The sequence below is a fragment of the Balaenoptera borealis genome (assembly GCF_965194805.1).
Source record: "Balaenoptera borealis genome assembly, chromosome: 4".
NCBI classification, from domain to species: domain Eukaryota; kingdom Metazoa; phylum Chordata; class Mammalia; order Artiodactyla; family Balaenopteridae; genus Balaenoptera; species Balaenoptera borealis.
Window position 1 is genome coordinate 38004827 of NC_138861.1, and position 22976 is coordinate 38027802.

General features: G+C 41.1%; 1 protein-coding gene and 1 long non-coding RNA gene across 3 annotated transcripts in view; one reads left to right on the forward strand and one right to left on the reverse strand.

The window, feature by feature from the left end:
- Positions 1–3401, forward strand: part of EDNRA (endothelin receptor type A) — a 62507-nt gene extending 59106 nt beyond the window's left edge. For both annotated transcript variants that reach the window (XM_082389019.1, XM_082389020.1), the window contains exon 8: positions 867–3401. In XM_082389019.1, coding sequence (XP_082245145.1) covers positions 867–1007 — 141 coding nt within the window. In that variant the 3' untranslated portion in view covers positions 1008–3401. The remainder of the gene's footprint in view (positions 1–866) is intronic.
- LOC309627246 overlaps positions 1–22976 on the reverse strand; it is an 89153-nt gene that overhangs the window by 23975 nt on the left and 42202 nt on the right. The gene's annotated exons all lie outside the window — the stretch shown is intronic.

Sequence of the window (22976 nt, forward strand, 5' to 3'; positions counted from 1 at the left end):
CTGAGACTTCCCTGGTGGTCCAGTGGCTAAGGCTCCACACTCCCAATGCAGGGGGCCTGGGTTCGACCCCTGGTCAGGGAGCTAGTTCCCATATGCCGCAACTGAAAGATCCTGTGTGCCGCAACTAAGACCCAGCACAACCAAATAAATAGATATTTTTTTTAAATAATAATAATTTTTAAAAACACTTAAAAAAAAAAATGAAATGCCAGGACCCTCCCAGCCCTTTCCACCCATGCCCACCCCAAATCATTGAACACTCTCCCTCCACCAACACTGCCTTCCCTTCCTCTTTGACTTGGTGAATAAATTAAAACAAGAAACAAGGGATCTGTTGCTTTGCACTAGAATAAACTGCTTAACTTCTCCCTAGAAGTTACAAACTCTCTACCCTACATTACTAGTAAGGCTCACACTCTGTCCTCAAATGCCTACAGACATTCACCCCTTGTTGGTAGGCCTCCAGGTTCTGCAGGGAATAGGTTGGTGGCCTCATCTTTTTTTTTTTTTTTTTTTTAATTATTTTTGGCTGCGTTGGGTCTTCATTGCTGAGCGCGGGCTTTCTCTAGTTGCGGTGAGCAGGAGCTGCTCTTCTTTGCGGTGCGCGGGCTTCTCGTTGCAGTGACCTCTCTCGTTGTGGAGCACGGGCTCTAGGTGCACGGGCTTCAGTAGTTGTGGCTCGCGGGCTCTAGAGCGCAGGCTCAGTAGTTGTGGCGCACGGGCTTAGTTGCTCCGCGGCATGTGGGACCTTCCCGGACCAGGGCTCGAACCCGTGTCCCCTGCATTGGCAAGTGGATTCTTAACCACTGCGCCACCAGGGAAGCCCTGGTGGCCTCATCTTAATTCGAGTCTATTCCTTCTCCCAGTCTTGCCTCTGCTGCTGCTGTTACCAGTCCAAGAGTCTGATGACCTCAGTCCCCATGAATGGAACAAGCATCCAATGGAAGAACCATGAACAAAACAACCATAACACAGAGAGGAGCAGCCATAAGGACAGTATAAACTAAACATCTTAAGGAACATTCATCAATATACTTCAAATCCTATTGGAGAAAAAAAAAAAAATCAAAACAGCAACTGCATCTCCAGAAATCTCTTCTTCCATCCTTCTCCCATGACTCAGTACCACCCCCTGGAAAAATGTTTTCCAAAACATTGAAGGGTTGACTGGTTTATACCCACAAATTCAACGAATCTTACTTTGATTTATCTAATTTACATAGTCTGCATGTTATATTCAGCCCTAAAAAATGGTGGGAGTTGGTGGGGGGAAGGAGATTGTTCAGTTAAACCAGAAGGATATATACTATCTTTGCATGAAAATAGAGTTTTCGAGTACGTGGCTAGCTTTCGTGGCGGTTCTGTAGAATGTTCCGTAAGAACTGGTCACCATGAAAAGCTTAGAAATTATAACAAGGTTTTCTATTTTTTTAAAGTAATTTTGTTTTTTTTGGCCAAACACGGTATGGGTTTAAGTCTCCTTTATTTGAAATGTCATTCAGTGCCAGTATTTTTTAACTGCATAGTTGCCTATACAAATGATGATTTGAGCTTATTTACACATATTTTGCCCCCCAAAAAGAAGAAGACATAAAATGGACTTCAGGTGAGCAATTAGGTTAATGTTTCTCACGTCACTGGCTTATTTTTAAAACATAAATTCTCAAGCTGCAAGAGCTTACAAGAACTTAAAGCACAGACCAATATCCACATATGGCAGTTTAATAGCTGCTATTCAAACAATTTTTAAGAATCTATATTTTCTTTTTTAATGGTGTTTCATTACAGGAGGCCTTGTGCATATTTTTATGTTAAATTTAAAAATAATGCTTGAATGAAATAGTTCTATTTTTCATAAGCCCAATTTTTTTAATGGAAGCATGTTATGTAAAATCAATACCATATACTAAAATTTAAATGTATGTGTCATTTAACTATGCCCAAGACTTTCAGTGCAATGCACAGAAGTCCACAGCACAGCCAGGAGAAAAGGACTGAGTATTTTCAGAAGATTTGGAAAATTTCATTGAGGTTTATTTTTGGTTTTAGTAACATGTATACGTGTGTATATGTATGCAAATGTACATACATATATACATATATATGTATACAAGTCACCTCATAGTCTCTTGATTGCTTTTAAAATGTTAACTGGCAGTAAGACGTTTTTTGGTCATTCCCTTTTTCATATAGGAATATAGGAAACATAATTTCAAAGAGGCCAGCTGAGTTTATCATGTCAGTGAAATATAATTGCCACCATGAACTTAAGGTTCTCTGGATTTCCAGGATGCACCTAAACACCTCCCTCAACCCAACTCCTCACATAGTCACCATTTCAAAAGGCCCACAAGTGATTTCTGCTGGGCATTTTCCACGATGTTTACAGACTGTGAGTACAGCAGAAAATCTTTTACTGTGTGTATATAAACATATATATATATATATATATATATAAACAACCATACAGTTCTTTTAGCCAATTTTTCTGTGATTGTCTCTATGGAATGCACTCGTGGGTGTGGTATTTGCACGTGGTGGGACGGTTGTATGGACTTCACGTCATCTAATACTAATGCCCAGCAGTTGTGCCAAAGCACACACTCTAAGTGGAATCTAGGTAGATGTTCCTCTCAACCGCCAGCATCAGTCAGTTTTAATCTATCTGTGTTCATAAATCTTGTGACAGTGTTACCATTACAAATGGAACGTGGCAGGCAGCATGAAAAAGGACAAGCCATGGGTAGACAATGGGGTTTTGGTTCGTTGGTTGGTTGGTTAGAAAAAAGCAGTATTTGGGGTTATATTTTTTTCCTGTGCTGGAGCAAAAGTCATTAACATTTGAAGTATGATATTGTCCCAATTCCCAACTCAACGTGGTGATGAGACTGACAAGTGGGCAGATGTTTCTATCAGACTTCGCCAGAAAGATTGCTGATAATAAATTAGCTCAGCTGATCCTTTGGGCTGTATTTTAGCACAGTCATGTATAAAATGATATCAGGTTCCAGTCATCCAATTTCAGGGCTCCTTTACGTGTTAGCAGTCAAATTCTATTAGCCCACTGGTGTGTCACATGCAGTGATAATATCCCTATAATGTAAGCCATACGTTCACACCATTTTGTTTAGACAGTTGTCTTTTTTTAAAGATGCTTTGTCTCTTGCATATTAAAAATGCATTTTACAAGTTCAAAAAGTCATAGATTTCTGAATAACCACACAGGCTTCCATGTGCATTTTGTTTATGGACCAGTAAGTGACCGTGGTTGACTAGTAGGAATATTTCCAATTTCTACCTTTATCACATCTTTTCAAGTAAATCTGTAGAAATGAGCCAGAAGCCAAGGCCCTGCACTGGCAGTGGCCCATAAATATAAAATAAAAGTTTACAGAAGCCTTGCAGGTGTCTCTTCATTTGTATATAGTTCTATGTAGGAAATGTTTGTTACACAATACCTATTGCAAACCTCTCCCTAGTAATAGCCAGGTGAGCAGTTTTACTTTCAAACAGATGCTTCCTAACTGTACTCTACTCTCAACCAACTTTGTTGTATTGAACACTTAACTCTCCCATTCATTCCTTCCTTCATCTTTCCTGTAAATTTTACTGAGCATCTACTATGCACCAGGAGTTCTTCTAGGTATTGGGGATATAGCAGGGAACAAAACAGGCAAAATGCCTGCTCTCATGGAGCTTGCGTTCTAGAAGAAGGAGTTGGACAATAAACCATTAGTATCAACAAACAATACGTCAGGTGGATACCTGGAGGAAAGACTCGTCTATATACAACTGCTTATTTGACATTTCCAACTGGATGACTAATAGACTTACTATATCTGAAACTAAGGTCCTTATATCCTTCTAACCTGTGCTGCTGTAATATTCCTCTGCTCATGTATTAGTCAAGGTTCTCCAGAGAAACAGAACCAATAGGATAGATAGATGAATAGACAGATAGATACATACATACATACATAGAAGGTTCTTTGTGAGAATTGGCTCACATGATTATGGAGGCTGAGATATGTATGCCATGATGTGCCATCTACAAGCTAGAGAACCAGGAAAGCCAGGAATATAATTCAGTCCAAATCCTAAAGCCTGAAGAACAAGAGAGCCGATGGTGTAACTCCCAGTCTGAGGTCAAAAGCCTGAGAACCGTGAACAGCTCGCTGGTGTAAGTCCCAGGGTCCAAAGGCTGGAGAACCAGGAGCACCAGTGTCCACAGGCAGGAGAAGATGGATGTCCCAGCCCAAGAAGAGACAGAGGAAATTCATTCTTCCTCCTCCTTTTGTTCTTTTCAGGTCGTCTACCGATGGGTGATGCCTGCCCATGCTGGTGAGAGCAGATCTGCTTTACTTAGTCTCCTGATTCAAATGCTAATCTCTTCCAGAAACACCCTCACAGACACACCCAGAAAGAATGTATTCCTAGCTATAGGGTGTCTGTCCCTTAGCCCAGCCAAGTTACACAGAAGATGAACCATCACAGCCCATCTTTTGAGGTGTCAGGACAAAAGCTTTGAAGTCCTGTCCCACTTCTTTCTCTCACAGCTTATACCCAACTCCTCAATAAACTGTGACAGGCGCATCCTCAGACTATCTCCAGAATCTGACTCTCCCTCTCCCTCCCTCTTTCTCTCTCTCTCTCTCTCTCTCTCCCCCCACCACACACACACACCCCTCACCTCCCTTTTCTGAGCCACCAACATCTCTTGCCAGGATAACTGCAATCAGACCCTACATGCCTACTTGTTTCCAGCCTTGGAAACACCATACTCTAACTGGAGCCTCTCTCTCAACCCCCATAAGTGGTCTAAAAGTGTCCACATTTCCAAGCTAGGCTGATCAGCAACCCCTGGGGAGTTTTCTACTAACAACTAAAGTAAGAAAGAGCCCTTTCTTACTGTTGCAAGCCTGGGAGGGTGGGCATTGTGAAGAAAGTCAGTCTAGAGTGTAACAGAGATGAAAAAGCACATTTAAGTCCCTGGGTCTAGTTTGCCCTGATGCTTTTCCATGACTTGAGTAAGCCAACGAACACATTTACCTTTGTGCCCATGCTAGTTAAATTTGGTTTTCTGTTGCTTACAATCACATGGTCTAAGAACAGCTCATCTAAGTTATTTTTATTTATCTCTTCTTATTGCTGTTGTTTAAATTAATAGACTATGTTTTTTAGAGTAGTTTTAGGTTTACAAAAAAAAATTGATTGGAAAGTCCAGAGAGTTCCCATATGCCCTCTTTTCCCTGCTTCTTCATACACAGTCCCCCCTATTCTCTACCCCTTGTATTAGTGTGGTATATTTGATGAACCGATATTGATACGATATTATTAACTAAAGTCCATAGTTTACATTAGGGTTTGCTCCTTGTGTTGTACATTCAATGCGTTTTGACAAATGGAGAGTGACAGTTAATCTACCATTATAGTATCATTCAGAATAGTTTCACTGCCCTAAAAATCCCCTGTGCTCCACCTTCCCTTCCCTCGTCCCCTCCCTCTTGATTTATCTTTTCACTCAACACAGATGTAGCAACAGCATATTACCCTGTGCTAGTTGCTGGGAATGTGAAACCGGATGTATAAATAAATACATGCACTGAAGTGCTTAGTGGTGAATCTGTAGCCATCAGCATCGGGGACAGTAATAGCACAAAGGCAAAAGCGGTCAAAATTCTTTAAACTTCAGCGAGTGACATCAATGAGTACAGTGTGAGGGCTCTTGCTTCTACAGTTCTTATTTTAGCCAATATAATCAGGTCACTGCTGAGACAATGGCATTACAATAAGCAATATAGCATTGTCTCTACATTAGGAGATTTTAAAAGTCTGTAAATACACGTTATTCACCATCCAAAAATAAACCCACCCAGGAAATTTTAAATTATTACAGTAGTGAAACAAATTGGAGATTAAGTCCAAGAAACAGCCAAGACACATGTGAATCTTTCACTAGTCTATTACCTCTATTGTTATTTTTAGTAGTATTGTTAGTCCATGAGAGTGTATTAAACACTATATATGTGTAGAGTGAAGAAAATTCAGTCAGTCTTCCAAAACCTTTCTAAGCCTGAAATTCTGATTCCTTTGTCTATAACATAACCTAGCACAGTACTGTACTTATTGATTTTTCTCCATACTTCAAACAAGCAAAGTTAAATCAAGGTACAAGTCTACCACATGCAGTTGATCTTTTCTGAAATTCCAATGGAGTCTTCACATTGAAAAATCCCAGTGTTTCTTAATAATCCTACATTAGAGAAGCTTCTGTCACACTCTTCTCTAAGTAGTAACAAAGAAAAACCAGCATCTATATTTGGTCAGCACTGATACTTCTACATTTTTGTTTCTAAAACTGAAAGGAGACAGGCCACAGCTCTTAGAATCAGGGAATAATCAAGAACTGAAAATAACATTGTAACTGCAAAGCCAGCTTTCCCCATGAAGCATGCTAACAGAGTTCACTTTTGATCTGATGAAGCCGGAAGTCCTAATAGCTCATGGTTTCCCAAGATTTTAGCATCAATAATATTCAGTTGATTCTGTGTTTCTTCCTGGGAGGTAATAAATTAGGAACAGCAATGCCACCCTAGATAGAATCAGAAGAGTCATGAATCTTCCTAAGGGAATGTAGAGAATTCCACAGATTTTTCCTTTTTGGTCCTAATCCACAGTCTCCTTACCTAATTTATGTACATGGAACTGATCATCTTTTATTTGAATTTGATTCCATGACAGTGGATGCAACTGTGTGCTTGGTGTTGTGTGACAGATTTGTCCCAGATGGGAGAGAGTAACGGATGCTGGCCAGACTATGCAGTATCACATGATCAGCCAAACCACAGGCCCCAGGCACCTACAAGGCACAGCTTGTCTCCCTCCATTTACACAAGTTTTTACAGAATAAGCCATTTCTCCATGACCTATACCTCTCTATTTCTCTCACAGTATGACAATTGGGATTCACTACAATTAAATTCTTGTCTTTTTAAAGTATCCTGAAATGAGAAAATCTACTAAACGTGATCAAGTAAGGGGAACATATGTGCCTTTTTAGGCTTTTCAGGGCAAACATTTGCACATAATGAAAATTTGATCTCCCAGGTCCAGTCTTTTCTCTATTTTAGGCAACCCAATGGGGTTAGGCCTGGATCACTCACTCTCAATCAAGACCCTGTTGGGAGGGATGGAATTCTGCTGACCAGCCTAGGCCAAGAAGGGATAACTCCTGGAGCTGAAGTCGGGGCAGGGTGGGGGGAGTAACTTCCCACAGGAAAACCCATGTGGCCTTAGTAAGGGGAAAGGAGGGACTTCCCTGGTGGTGCAGTGGTTAAGAATCCGCCTGCCAAGGCAGGGGACACGGGTTCGAGCCCTGGTCCGGGAAGATCCCACATGCCGCGGAGCAACTAAGCCTGTGTGCCACAACTACTGAGCCTGTGCTCTAGAGTCCACGAGCCACAACTACTGAAGCCCACGTGCCACAACTACTGAAGCCCCCGTGCCTAGAGCCCGTACTGCACTACAAGAGAAGCCACCGCAATGAGAAGCCCGTGCACCGCAACAAAGAGTAGCCCCCGCTCGCCACAACTAGAGAAAGCCCGTGCAGCAACAAAGACTCAACACAGCCAAAAATTAATTAATTATTAATTAATTTTGAAAAAGGGGGAAAGGAGAACAGCTGCACCACTTCTTTTCTCCATCTTTAAGGATACTGTTCATATATCCTGCTCCTTCTTATTTTCTGCTGCTTTTTCACATTTTTAGCTCAGTTAATTCCTTGATTTTTATTCTTTTCTTTAAAAATAATTTTTGCTCTTCAAATTATAAAAAATAATATATAAAATAGATGTAGGATATATTTAAAGTCCTTGCAGAACAAAACAATAATTAATGAATAATCCATATATGCAAGGGGAGAAATCCCTCTACATGGGGCATTTTATATATATATGTCTTACACTTCAATATCTTACATTTAATTTATCCAGTTCTTTGCTACCACAACCAAGCTGCACTGACTGTACATCTTTTTACAAGTCTCCATGGAGACGTGTGTGATTTCTTTAGGAAAATTAAAGAGAAACAGGATTGCAGCTGAATCATACATCCTGCCAGATTGTCTCCACAATGGCCCCACCAGTCTTGGATTGATCCATTATTAAAGATTTCAGGGCTCTGGGTGCCTTGAAATTGCTCCTCTTTACACGGGCGCCATCACACTGGAGGGGGACATACCTTTAGGTCTCTGTAGCAGATACTGTTGGAGAACTGACCAGATTCTCTTGGATCCTTTATACCAGCTCTGTTCACCCATCCCCACCTTCAGTGTTTTTGCTACTATTTGCTCCTGTAACTTTCAGTGGCCTGCCTTTGGACACTGGAGCCCTCTAGCCTGAAGGAGAAGAAGAGGAGCCTGGGAATTTTATATCCACCTCAATCACCACCCATGACCTGTGGCCAAGGACTTACCAGTGTGTGAGTGCAAAAGCCCAGCTCTTGTGTCTCCGGTGGGGTAAAGAGCAAGCACCTCCGGAGAGCAGCCTCACCTGAAACCTCACCCTAAGAAAGGTGAGGAAGCTTATTCCCTTTCCCCAGCCTGCCTCTTCTACTCCCTCACTGGTTTCTTTGGGGGTTGTGCCTTAACAAACCACTGACACCCAAATCCCTGGCTCAAGGTGTCCTTCTGGAAGAACCTGACCAAAGACAGCACACATTTCTATCTCACTGCTGAACTTAAATGGCAAATTGCAGACACTGAACATGTCAGGTTCTTTAGCAAACTAAATGGCATCTGGTATTTGAAACCACTCTTTCAGTTTTTCTCTGTCTGGGGCAGCTGAGTGTGTATGAGAGCTCTCTGCTAACTGGTAATCCAGACTTCCTCAGCCTCAGTCCCATTTTCTGTGAAGGCCCAATTGACCGCTTTAGGAACTCCATTTCAGGCTCTTTGGAGCATGGCTGTTAAGTTTTTCTGTGTATCCAAACATTCCTCATATCAGAATTTCACTGCTATTGCCCTTAGAAGAACGTGCCTCTCCCAAGTGGCCGCCAAATGAAGGTTTAGGTCATTTACGAAGCTGGAAATCAATGAGACGGGTAACAAGATTAGTCAGCTGTGGGTTGGGAAGTCCAGGTCACAAGCACAGGCCACTCTTTCAAAGGGTTTGCCCGTGAGAGTACTAAGAGCTAAGATGACAGCATGAGGAAGGCAGGGCCAAAGGAAAGGTTTTTATCTCTTCAAGAGAAAGACAACCTCAGCATTTTTAGGACAGTAGAATTAGCCCCGTGATAGGAAGAGATCACAGATGGATGAAAAAAAGAAGATAACTGATGGATCAAGGTCCCAGAGGAGGTGCAAACGGCAGCCTTGGAAAGGAAGAAGGATTCTTCCTCACTGACTAATCAACAACATCTGTTTCTTCAGGCATGTGATTTCCTATGAGTTTCTATTCATGAATGTCCTTTGCCCATATTAAGAACAAGAAAAGGCCTGCTTGTACTATAGGTAGAAGAGTGTCCCTTTTAAATCGTACCTTACAGGAACATCCTGGAAAGATACCCACCCAAGTGCGCTGTCTGAATGAACTCTTCAGCTAGCTAGGTCAGCTCCTCGCTAGATGGACTCAGGGAAGACTGACCTATAGCTAGAGTCAGACCATCTCATCCACACTCCAGGCTGTCCATAGATGCCAGTGGAAACCATAACTGTATGACTTCCCTGTAATGAACATGTGTTGCTCTGTAAACAGCATATACATAGAAAGAGAGAAAATTTATCTTTGGTTTTTGGTGATGATAGTGCTAAACTTTCTTCAATGTACCAATTGTATTAGTCAGGGTTCTTCAGAGAAACAGAACCAATAGAACATACATACATAGCTACATATAAGAGATATATCACAGGAATTTGCTTGCATGATTATGGAGGCCGAGAAGTCCCACAATCTACCAACTTCAAGCTGGAGAACCAAGAAAGCCAGTCACGTAATTCAGTCCAAGTGCAAAGCCCCTAGAATCGAGGGGGATTGCATAAGTCCTGGCCTGAGTCTGAAAGCCCGAGTACCAGGGCCTCCAATGTTCAAGAACAGGAGAAGATGGATCACTCAGCTCAAGCAGAGAGAACAAATTCACCCTTCCTCCATCTTTTTGTTCTATTCAAGCCCTCAGCAGATTGGGTGATGTCCTCCCTCGTTGCTGAGAGCAATCTTCTTTACTCAGTCTACCAAATGTTAATCGCTTCCAGGGACACTCTCACAGACACACTCAGAAATAACATTTTACCAACTATCTGAGCATCCCTTAGTCCAATCAAGTAAAAATAAAATTTACACATAAAATTAATCATCACAGTTATGCAATAAATATTTAAGATAAATCAAAATCATTTTATTACATGTTTTCTCAGAGAATCTATCAGGGAAAATAAATTTTCATTAAGCTGGATAATAATACTATCCATATAACTATGCCTTAAAGCCTTTATTTTACAAACATTTCCTAATCTCATAGCTGTTCCACATTAAAGAGTCTTTCTCAGTCTTCCAAATCGATCAGTCAGGATGGCTGGTGGAGATTAAGCCCTGAAGTGGTCTAACACATTTTCCTCCCCTTCATCTGTGTATCCATGGAGAATCTATAAAATGCTAGACATTCTGTAAGTTCTCCCACTCCACTGAATGCTCCATTTCCACAATTCATTAATTCAATCTGGAGTTCAGTACTTCTTCCACGTTGACCCACTGTTTCTCAGATTCCGCATCACCTGCAGGTATTCAGCAATTGCTCTATACTGTAAATTGCACAATACCTTGGGCTTAGTTGGTCCAGCCACAGGCTTTTGTCATCAGCCCAGCATCCCATGGTCTCTTTCAATCAAAAAGTTGAAGGGTCATGGGAACCTACTATTCTACTGAACAATGAATTAGTTCAGGCAAAATAATGGCGTAACTTCTGACCACACTTGGGATTAGTCATCATTCCACCAGGTTGTCCCAGTACTCCAGGGAACACTGTGTGGTAACCCTCGAGTACTCTCATCTGAAATTTATGCTGCATGACGTACGATCTTACAAGTTCTTGCCTCTGTTGATTGCACAGAATGCAACAAGAAAAAGGTTGTCATTCTGATTTCAGCTTAAAGGTCACTTCCTCAGAGAGACTTTTCCTGACTTCACAATGTAAATTAGTCACCCACTCACTCTATCGTTCACTCTGTTTTAATTCTCTGCACAGCACATATCGCTGAATGATATTTTTCCTGCTCATTTAAGGTTGTCTACTGTCTAGTCCCTTCCATTAGATAAAGGACCTGGCCTATCTTGTTTATTGTAATATACCCAGTGCCTGGAATAATTCTGGATGGCACAGAGGAAGCCCCCAGTATGTATAAGTTAAATGAATTAAATCAAGGTGAAACAATAAAAAATGGCTAGGAGGCCACCTTAAGGCTACTTTTAATATAGGATGGTCAGAGAAGGTCTTTCTGGGGAGACGATTTTTGAGTTAAAACCTATATAATGACAATTTAATAAGAGTACAGGAATTCCCTGGCAATCCAGTGGTTAGGACTCGGCATTCTCACTGCCGTGGGCCTGGGTTCAATCCCTGGTCAGGGAACTAAGATTCTGCAAGCCGTACAGTGTGGCCATAAAAAAGAAAAAGGTTTTGATTATTACACTGGCCTGTTCATTTTTACTTTGATATGAGACTATTCTTGTTAACAAAGGGCTTTTTAACTGTTGAAGAGTGACCCCAAAAATTATGGACTTGACCCAAGATTTCAGCAGAACAGGTATAGGACTGAACTTACAGAGTGGGTTTAAAAAGAGGTAATGAGAGAAATCATTTTCAATGCCTCTCAGAACATTCTCCTTTTTAGTATTCCAGATTTTTTTTTTCTTTTGTCCCTGAAGCTCCTTCCACCGTTAAGTCTTAATCACCTGAAGGGAAGGGATGGCAGATACCATCTAGAACAAAAGTCCACGTGGAAGACACAATGAGAGAAGTATCCACCAGCATGGGGAGAATACACGTTCTTCTGATGAGCAGTGGGAAAGTCTGGGGGGAACTATGTGCACATCCCACCTGGGTTCTTTAGGGTTTCAATGCTCCTACCCTACACTCCTAAGACTTAGCCAGTTGAGGGGTTTGTTGATTATGGAGACAGAAACCAGGCCAAGAGAGACAAGCTAGAAGCCTCAGGATGGTGAATCGTGCCCTATGTAGAAAAACGTCCAGCACATTACAGCTCCTATTTGGAACACATAAACAGACCACCTCACAGAGTGTCTGCTGACCTAAATCAACATGGGTGTCTGCAGCAAAGGAGGAAAAAGCATGAGTTATTACAGAGAGAGGATTGTACTAACTATCCTTAAGTCTCCCATACTTTCCTATGTAGTGCAGAAAGGATACAGAAGTTCCACTTGCTCCCAGAGAATGTCATGAAAGCTAGCCAAGAGTCAAGACGAGGGAGCTTGCCCTTGGGTCACTAGAGAGAGAGTTGCAATGACACTGAAGACCACAGGTGAGACAGAGTCTGCCAGAGAGCCAGGAGGACAAGGCTGGACATTTCAGTAGTGGATGCAGCGAAGACAGAAGTCACTCCCTGCAGAGGTGAGGCTGTATCTCAACTGGTGAGCAACAGGAAAACAGAGAACGGTAACACCTGGGCAAGGAGACCTTCCCCAAAGCTATGAAGATAAACAAGCTCCCTTTTGCACCCAGACACCATCTTGGGCATAAGGAGAAGGAAGGGAAACTCTCCAGAAGAGAAACAACTCTAGGAGGGAGTTTGAATTTTAAATTGCTTGAATATGAGTATAAATTACTTTCTGATTGTAAGCTTTAAAAAATGATTTTCTACAATCACCAGCAATTTAAGTAGGTGCAGAGGAAGATGAAGTCAGGTACAGAAACAGAGAAGCTAAACTTGTCACACAGTGACTTTAGATTGATTCCAGTTTAACCATACTCTGTATATACAGTGCAAGTGTCCCCTCCTAACGTTCCAGCTTGAGAAGCTCAAGCATGCTTAGTTCAACTCACAAACCTTCTCACTGGGTGCCCGAGGATTCCTTTGATCTTTATTTGTCCTGGAGGCAGAGGTACAGTACAAATAAGAGAGTTGCTTCTTCTATGTGCTGTAGAGTCAAGGAGAGGAGACTCAGCTGGGCATTGCTTCCACACCCACAGTGGCTGTGTGATTTACGGGCAGGACACCTGAGGCCGGCAATATGAAATTCCCCAGTGACCAGGACCATTCATGGAGTGACCTTGAACTTCTCTGGCAGTGATCAGGGCTCTCCAAGTCCTGTGTTCACCTCCACACCCCCCATATAGTTCTTCTCCCTTCCTTAGCCTCTCCCAGTTAAACCTATTTCCCTCTTCTCCTGTTGCCACTACAAAAAAGTTCTCTCTTCTCTTTTTCTAACACAGTATTAATGGCTAATAGGTAGAGTCATGATCATCCATTGAACCTAGGTCCCATAGCATCAGTTCTTTTTTTTCAGGGGCAGGAAGAGTTTTTCCAGATCTCCCATTCCTGGAAGGGAAGAGAGAGCTTTGCTTCCCATGCTGGAGAAGGTCACGCAAACACTCCCAACCCCAGAAAGACAAATGACTTCTACCAATGCCAAAAAGAAAAGATAAACCTAGGAGAGTTTAGTGAACAAGAGAGATTGACGCTAGTAAAACAAGATGGTTAATCAAGAAAGATAAAATGCGGGATCCAGAAAAACAGAGGCTCCAACACAGTAGAGAGACAAAGAGACTTCCCAGAATAAGATGAAGAGAAGTCCCAGGATGACAGCCGAGCAGCAGCTGGCCTAGAGCAACCAGTCCAGATGAGAGTAGGAGGGCAGAAAGTTCTGGGAAGGGGGTCTTGTCTCCAGAGGGAAAAGACAGAATTAGTAGATGATCTAATATTGTCCAAATTATGACCTTGCTCCATTGTAGTAATCAGAGAAAGGAAAAATATAGGTGTGTTTGTGTGTGTGTGTGTGTAAGATGGGGGCGGGGTGGGGGTGGGGAGATTGATTGAGGTAAGACCTCATTTACCCTGAAAAGAAGCCAAAAAATAATGTATAAATTTGACAAATCTAGGGAAATGCAGTGTAACCACAATGTTCAAAAATATGGAGTTAAATACTAGTAAAAACAGTTAAAAAGTTGAAAGTGGTTGCCTCTGGGGAGCAGGTCTCAGGAGAGGTAAAGGATGGGGCAGGGAGCTTCTTTTCTTCATTATTAGCTATGGTGGATTAAAGATGGTCACAAATTCTTTGACACTCTTCCCATGGAGGGGTGGAGTCTATTTCGCATCCCCATGAATGAATTTGGGCTGGCCTATAACTGATTAGAACCTTCCACTGTGGCTCATGAATCCCTGAACCAACATGTAAGAAGACCAACCACTCCCTCGAGAGGCCACATACAGAGGTCCTGAGACGGCATTAAGAGAGAAATAACCAGCTAAGCCCAGCCTTCTACCCACCCCACCAAGACACCAGATATGTGAATGAAGCTTGTCTTCAAACTGCCAGACCAGCCCAGACCAGAGGACCACAATCAGTTAACGCCACGTGGAACAGAAAACTCACCAGCCAAGCCCTGCTTGAATTTCTGATGGGCAAAATCATGAGACATAATAAAATTAGTTGATTTAACTTATTACATATTGGAGTAGTTTGTTATACAGTGATAGATAACTAGAATCTAAGTCTTTTAGTACTAAAGAGTAGCGAGTCTTTAATGCCAATTTTTTAAATGTACATGTATAATTTTCATTAAAATAGAAATTAATTTTAAATAGTTTGATCTGAATAAGGTCAATGGATTGTATTGATGTCAATGTCATGGTTTCAATACTGTGCTGTAGTTATACAAGATTTTACCATTGGGGAAGACGGAAGGAAGTGCATATGGGGTCCCCCTCTATTATTTCTTACAACTGCATAAGACTCTACAATAACCTAAAAATGAAAATGTTTCAGAAATAACTTGAAGAGTTGAATGTTTGTATCTTGTCACATTTATATATTTTTAACAAAAATTGTGTCATGCTTTACATTATCTACATTTTTCCATTTAATACATTTTGTATTAATACCTATTTCTAAGTCAGCACTTAAAGATATAGCTTATTGATTTAAATGACTCCATAATATTCCACTGTATGGATTTACTATAATTTATTTAGCTAGCACATTACTGATGGATATTTAGGTTGTTGTTCTTTCTAGAGACTGTGTACTCTACCAGGTCAGAATTTTAATTTCCCTGAGTCATAAAATCAGAGGCTAGGCAACATGGCAATATTCCCCCTACTCTAAACTGAAGGTAGTTATTTCTACCCTTCTTATGATAATTCCTTTCCTATATTTACAACTTCCATAAGCAGTTATAGAATCATTAATCCTTCTTCTTTTAAATCCAGGAAGTGTCCACATATATATGCATAGCTAACTCAGCTTCTGGGTAGCATATTGCAACTCAAACTGCTAGATGTCAGGAAAAAACATAACAATTAAAACTCAAAGTCCCAGCCCTGAGTCACCCTGTTTGAAGGGGTTCTAGAAAAAGTGAAACCAGGGAATTCCCTGGCGATCCAATGGTTAGGACTCTGCACTTCCACTGCAGGGGGCCCGGGTTCGATCCCTGTTCAGGGAACTAAGATCCTGCATGCCCCGAAGCATGGCCAAAAAACAAAAAACAAAAAAAAAAAAGAAAAGAAAAAGTGAAACCAGAAAAGAACACAGATATATGAAAGAAAGAACTGATCTTGAAAACTAGGTCTCAAATCTCAATGCTTCCAATATCCAATCTCCCAAAATAATTATTTAATCTGAGTAGCATGTTTTACATTAATGATATCATTAAGATCAAAAGAAAAAGTAAAAAGGATGTTATAGGTGGATACAGCCATGGATTTTTGGGCAAGAATAAGTCACACTGCCTTCTAAAGACTCTTGTGCTTTTAAGAAAGTGCATCTGAAGTGTATTATTCATTCATTCATTCAACAAATATTTAAGTGTCTAATAGTGTGTCAGGAGCAGACAAAGTCAGTTGTGGCCCTGGAGGAGCTCATACTCTAGTGTAGGGACAAAGAATCAAATAGACAAGTATAAACAATGTGGCAGACAATAATAAAAATAAATAAATAAATAAGCACGTTGTAGCATGGAGGAGGGCACTCAAAGCTTTTATGAAGGAAATTAACAAAATCTTAAAGTAGGAAAAGGCATCATAGGTGGGGAGAGAGAGGTCATTCCAGGAGAGGCGCAGCATGGGCAAAGTCCCAAAGCAAGCACAGAGTTGAGTGTAGCTTGCAGGTGGGGATGGTACATGGTCAGAGATGGCTCTACAAGCAGTTATATGATGCCCAGGTAGGCACTGGAAGCACGGAGTGACATGAGAGATAGCCTATGGCCAGATCATACAGGGCTGTGTGCCTTTCTGCAGAGTTTGAAGTTTCTTCCTCCACTCAAGGGGATCCAATGAAGAAGAGCTTTGCTTAGGGTGAACATATGTTCCAGTTTGACCAAGACTATTCCAGTTTATGCCTGTTGCCCCAGAGTAATTCTTAATTAACAGTTCTCGTTTTCACATTCAAATGTGTCCTGGTTAAGAATGATAACCCTAGTTATCACTCTAGGTATGATAGATCTACTTCCAATGGTACTCAGGTCATTGGAAATCTGCTTAAGTGAAAAACAGCAGAAAAGGTAAGAAGGAAGGAAGGAAGGAAGGAAGGAATGAAGGAAGGAAGGAAGGAAGGGAGGGAGGGAAGGAGGGAAGGAGGGGGGGAGGGGGGGAGGAAGAGAGAGAGAGCGAAAGAAATGAACTAGTTTCCATCCTGCAGAGAGTTTGATAAATGCTAAATTAAATAGCGGTGAAAGATCAGATGCAAAGTTTTCATCCAAGACACACAGTAGCAATTTTTATGAAGTTTTTTGCATTGGGAAACCCAAAAATATGGATTCTGCAACCTTTTTCTTCACTTTCTTATTCTTTCTTTTGCAAGATTATCTTTTTTCTTGAAATGATACTTGTTGGTTTATAAAAGGAATACATGAACATGATAATAATTATGAAAGTATAAAAGGAAAAATTAAAGTCTATCTTTCCTCCCCAACCCAGGCCCACGACTCAATAACACCATATGAATTCATCAGTTTACTAAACAAGATGAACCTAATTGGGTAAAATAAAAGAAGAGGTTTTTTATTCTCCTCCTACTGCCCCTCTTAGAGTTAGCTAATTCCTAAAATAGCAAACAACTGGCCTGCAAAGCACACCTTTCATATGCAAGCCAACTAATCCCAAGCCCACACTCCACCACCACCTTTATCTGGCTCTTGCACTCAGGGACACTAACTCCTTGCCCTAATTACCCCAGAGCCAAGTACCAAACCACCTGGGACAGCCCCTAAGCCCCAGAGCTCTCCAAAAGTATTCAAACTAGGAATGACATCAGCAAGACTGCCAAACAACCCATCCCCCACTCTTAGTGCCTACTCCAACAACAATGTAGCACTCATCCTCAGACAAAAGTGCTTTTGTGGGAGCTGTGGGGTTCAGCATCATAGGCCAAGGGATCCAGGAACACTCTTGCCCCACCTCCCACCACTTTGCATTGGGTAATAGGCATGTAGATCTTGGTCCCAGCTGTGGACCCTGAAGTGGCCCATGAACCAGCTCCAGCTACTCTCAGCCACGGTCTGGGAGCCCCTGGAGAACACTGCCTTCGACAGCCACCCACAGATGGGAGAGTCTTCGTGGAAGTCCAAGTTTTCAGCAGAGAAGTGCCAGCACACCACTGAAGCCAAAAAAAAAAAAAACAATCCGAGTTTGGACACATTGGAGAGGATTAAGAGGAACAGCCTGACTTTATCTGCACCACCCCTCCTCGAAAATAGCACAGCCTAAGGCCCTGAGAGCCCTCGGCTGTGCCTCCTCCCACAAGGGGGTGGGGTGGGGGGGACGGTGCAGGGGGAGGGAATGTGTGGGTGAGCACCTGGCTTCTCCAGCTGTGCAGGATGCTGCCAAAGAGGCCCATTTCCTGCTCACACCAAAAGCGTACTGAGTCGTGAGATGCACGACTGGGGGCAGTGGGGAGTGACAGAAAGAGAGGCAGATAAGACTCTCAGAGGGCATAAAAGGGAAGCAGATCCTACCACCCATGTCACAGATTCCTTCAGGAAGCCTGCCCACAAGCACCTGGGGACATCTTGCCTCAGATGTCCCCAAGTGGCCCTCAGACACCCCCAGCATGCCTCACGCCACACACCTCACCCACACACGCACCTTCCACCCCATGGCCAGCTCCCTGTGCATGCTCACAGCAGCAGTGAGAGTGAGCTTTGGCAGATTCAAATAGATAACATCAGAAATGAAAGAGGAGAGACTTCACTGGCGGTCCAGTGGTTAAGAATCCATGCTTCCACTGCAGGAGGCACGGGTTCGATTCCTGGTCAGGGAACTAAGATCCTGAATGCCTTGCAGTGTGGCCAAAAAAAAAAAGAAAAAGAAATGAAAGAGGAGACATTACAACCGATACAACAGAAATGTGAAGGATCATTACAGATGACTATGAATAATTATATACCAAGAAACTGGATAACCTAGGAGAAGTGAATAAATTCCTAGGAACATACAACCTACCAAGAACGAATCATGAAGAAATAGAAAATCTGAACAGATCAATACTAAGTAAGGAGCCTGAATCAATAATCAAAACCCTGCTAACAAAGGAAAACTCAGGATCAGCACTGGTGAAATTCTATCAAACATTTGAAGAATCAACACCAATTCTTCTCAAACTCTTCTAAAAAATTGAAGAGAAGGGAACACTTCCAAACTCATTTTCTGAGGCCAGCAAAACCTGATATCAAAGCCAGACAAGGACATTACAAGAAAAGAAAGCTACAGGCCAATATTCCTGATGAACATAGATGCAAAATTTTTCAACAAAATATTAGCAAAATGAATTCACTCAGGCCATGAACCGAGGAGCATTCACCATTCATCATCAATGAGCATCCAGTTGCAATAATGCTCATCAACCTTTGGAGACTTTAATACTTTGTGGGATGACAGTAACATAATGAGAAAGCCTCATCTTCCAGCCAAGATGGGACCAGGCAGAACTATCTAGAAATTGCCCTACAAACCAAAAGAGGAGTAAAATTTGCTTCAGTATATATTTGGACTATGTATGGGATAAAGCATTTTACCTTCTAATTGTCTTTTATTATTTTAACAGCTGAAGAGAAATATGCTTTCATGATATTAAGATGCTCTGTGTTTTTAATCACACCAGTTGTGGTTAGAAATAGTTTTCTTCTTAAAGATGTTCTTTACAGAGCCTCTGTCTTCCTGTTCTGTTATGGATTATTGCTTTCTAAGCCTCTATACAAGTGCCATCCTGCAATCACTTATCATTGAACTCTTGGCTTCTACTGCTTCTGGATTCTCTATCTTCCTCTTAAGTTGTTTTTTTTTTTCCTAGTGAATATCCTTAGGTAATTTTTTCAGATGGGAGAAAATGTCTTTCTTTTGAAAGTATTGGAAATGTCTTTATTTTTCCTTCATATTGGGATGATAATTCTGCTGTGTAATGAATTCTAGGTACAAAATATTTTTCCCTCAAAATTTTGAAGGTATCTCTTGTGTCATCAGTATCCATAGATGTTGAAGAGACATTTACTAACAATCAAATGCTTATTCTTTTGAAGTAAGATGTTCTTTTATTCTCTCTGGTCACAGTCGAGATTTTTCTCTTTTCCCTTGGAATTTTGAGGCTTTATGGGGATATTTTCATCTGTCCATTCATTCATTAGACAAGTTTTTACCAAACAAGTGATATAGGAGTGCAAGCAATATAGCTGAGAACAAAACAGATTAATGTTCTTTTCTGTTCTGTTTTGGTTGTTGTTGTTGTTCTTTGCTTGGAGCTCTGTGAGCCCTTGCCATCTGAAAACTAGAGTCTTTTAAGATTCAGGCAAATGTATTAATTATAATTTACTTGTATTTTTATTTTACTCAAGGAAGCAGGGCATAAGAGTTAAAGGAAAAGATTTCTCATATTTTCCATCTCTTTTTCTTTTCGGTTCTAAATTCTAAGAGTTTATCTCATTTTATCCTTAAACTATCAACGTGATCTTTTTCCCCATTAATTTTATAACTCAGCTAGTCCATACATTTTTTTTGGGGGGGGGGCATTCTTTCTCTAATTTCCATGTATTCTTTCTTAAACTCTGCTTTCTCCTTTTATGTAGCAGCCTGGTTTTGATAGACACAATATTTTCTTAAATATCTCTGAGGATAGTCTTTAGAATTTTAAAAATTCTCTTCTGTTCCCTGAATTATCTGTTTTCTCCAGGATTGGTTATTGTTTCAACTTTAGTCTTCCACTGCCCATTGTTTGCTTTCCTCCTGTGTCTGGTGAGCTGTTATCTGTTCATATTGATCAATGGTGGATGATATTAGTTAACATAGGGAACTGAGACAGTTTTTTCTCTCTAGTTGTGTGGGTCCCTTTCTCCAGTGGGCTCTCCCTTGAAATCTGACAGCAGGTAAGTGGACAGAAGGGTGTTTCCAGGCAGCCAATATGGGTGAGGAGCCAAGAACACTTTCAAGTATCAAATGATGAAGGGGGGCTTCCCTGGTGGCGCAGTGGTTGAGAATCTGCCTGCCAATGCAGGGGACGTGGGTTCGAGCCCTGGTCTGGGAAGATCCCACATGCCACGGAGCAACTAGGCCCGTGAGCCACAATTGCTGAGCCTGCGCGTCTGGAGCCTGTGCTCCACAACGGGAGAGGCCGCGATAGTGAGAGGCCCGCGCACCGCGATGAAGAGTGGCCCCCGCTTGCCACAACTGGAGAAAGCCCTCGCACAGAAGCGAAGACCCAACACAGCCAGAAATAGATAAATAAATAAATAAATAAAATTAAAAAAAAAAAAATGATGAAGGACTTTTTAGTGTATTTTACCCCTAGAAAACTTCTTCTTCCTCCACCTCCTCCTCCTTCTCATTCTTCTTCTTCTTGTTTTGTTTCACAAGTCGACAGTTATCTTAAATTCTGTGCTACTTTTTGTTCTGAATAATCTCTCTAGGAGCCTCATGCAAACCCATTGTTAACTAAAAGCCGTTGTTAACTTGGGCCTAAGAGTAAAGCAACTGCTCCTCACAGCCCCAATTTAGGGGGTGGAAGAACAGTACTAACAGGACCCAGTATATAATTTGCAGGTCTTGGTGCAAAATAAAAATGCAAGGTCCCTTGTTTAAAAATTATTAAGGATTTCAAGACAATGTCAGAGCATTAAACCAAGTAGAGGTCTCTTCTAAGCATAGGCACTTTGCCACTGTGCGGGTCACATGCCCATTGAGACAGCCCTGACTCCCCACTGGGCATTTCACCAGGTTTTTCTACCAATAAATATCCTTAAATTCTTTGCCACTGCATTTTTCTGTTCTTCCTCTGTTGTGCCTTTTCCATCAATAAAACACCTTCTGCTTTCAATCAGGAATTCTCCAGATCTTCCAGTTTGCTGCTAATGGTACTTTTCCTCACTTTCCAGTGATTTTTTTGGTCTTATTCTTTTCTAAAGTATATTTTCTATTATTTTGAAACTTTGAGAAGAAGAGGAATTAGTGTCCATTTGAACCAAAATCTGCTTTCTTTTAATGACAAATGTTTACGTAATCAGAAATATGCGAGTGGTATACTGGTTTTAAAACAATCTGGTCCCCTATAATTTGTTAACCTTAGTCATAGCCACCAGAGCTTAAGTTACACACTAAAATAATACATTTCTGGGGCACTTGTGAACTTCCCCTTAAAATGTTCACATTATTTCTTACATGAACTCATATTAAAAACAACTTTGATATCAATTAAGTTCTCAGTCTTCAAAGTTAGTGGAGTTTTCCATTGAACAAACAAACATCACTTACCAGGAAAGTCAACTATTTTTAAGGTCCATTTTTCTTGAGCCAAAGGATGTGGTTTCTATATAGAGAGATAAATGAACACTATAAATCTGAGGGGGGAAAGGAATTTTCTGATTTAGCTTATTATTTTTTGCTTTCTATCTTCATAAACTCCACCCCCATCAAAAGATGAAAGGTTTAAGTGATACTTTATTACCTGGTAAAGCCTTTAAGTGAGAAGAGACTTTCATTTGTTTCCCTAACACCCACAGCAATTTTATTGAAATGATTTATCAGAAAGTGTTCAGAGTCCCAGAATTTCCTTTCACATGAACATATTTTTTTCTGAGAATTTTCTTTTGTGAAGGACAACTGTATTTAGCTGTTTCTAGCTGTATTTTGTCAATTAGTGAGAAATGGACTTGACTAATGAAACATGCCCTGAGAACCATTATTTCAAGTCACTCCTACTTCATGACTTTTGAAACAAGCCAGTGATTTCCCAAGCTTTTTTCTTGCAACTTCAGAAATGAAAATTGACAAGGAAAGCGAGACATAACAGATCAAATTTGTTCTAGAAATAACACTATTTTCAATGGACATAGCAAGAGCCTTAAGTGCAATCTACACATCTTGATCCAACAATTGCAATTCTGGGAATCTACCCAAAAAATTATCTGAAAAGCAAGTTGTATACTAACAATGTCAATTTCCATTTTTTCATGCTAGCAAAAAGTAATACATCTTAAGAAGGGTCTGAATATGGCTTCCCTCTAAAACAAAGCCTGAGACACAGACTTGGACAAGTGGCTTATTTGACAGGTGACTCTAGGAAACATAATATAGGAGATGGAAAGTTAGAAAAGTCAGCAAATGGTTTGTTTTAAGCTCATGACATCTGTAGGTAACTAGGATCTGGTCCTGCTGGAGACCCTCTGAAGAACCTGGTATTATGCATCTCAGAATTGGGGGACAGTGCCCCAAGCCCACAGGGTGTTGTCTCCAAGCTCTCATCTTATCTGATCCTTTAATAGATTTTTCC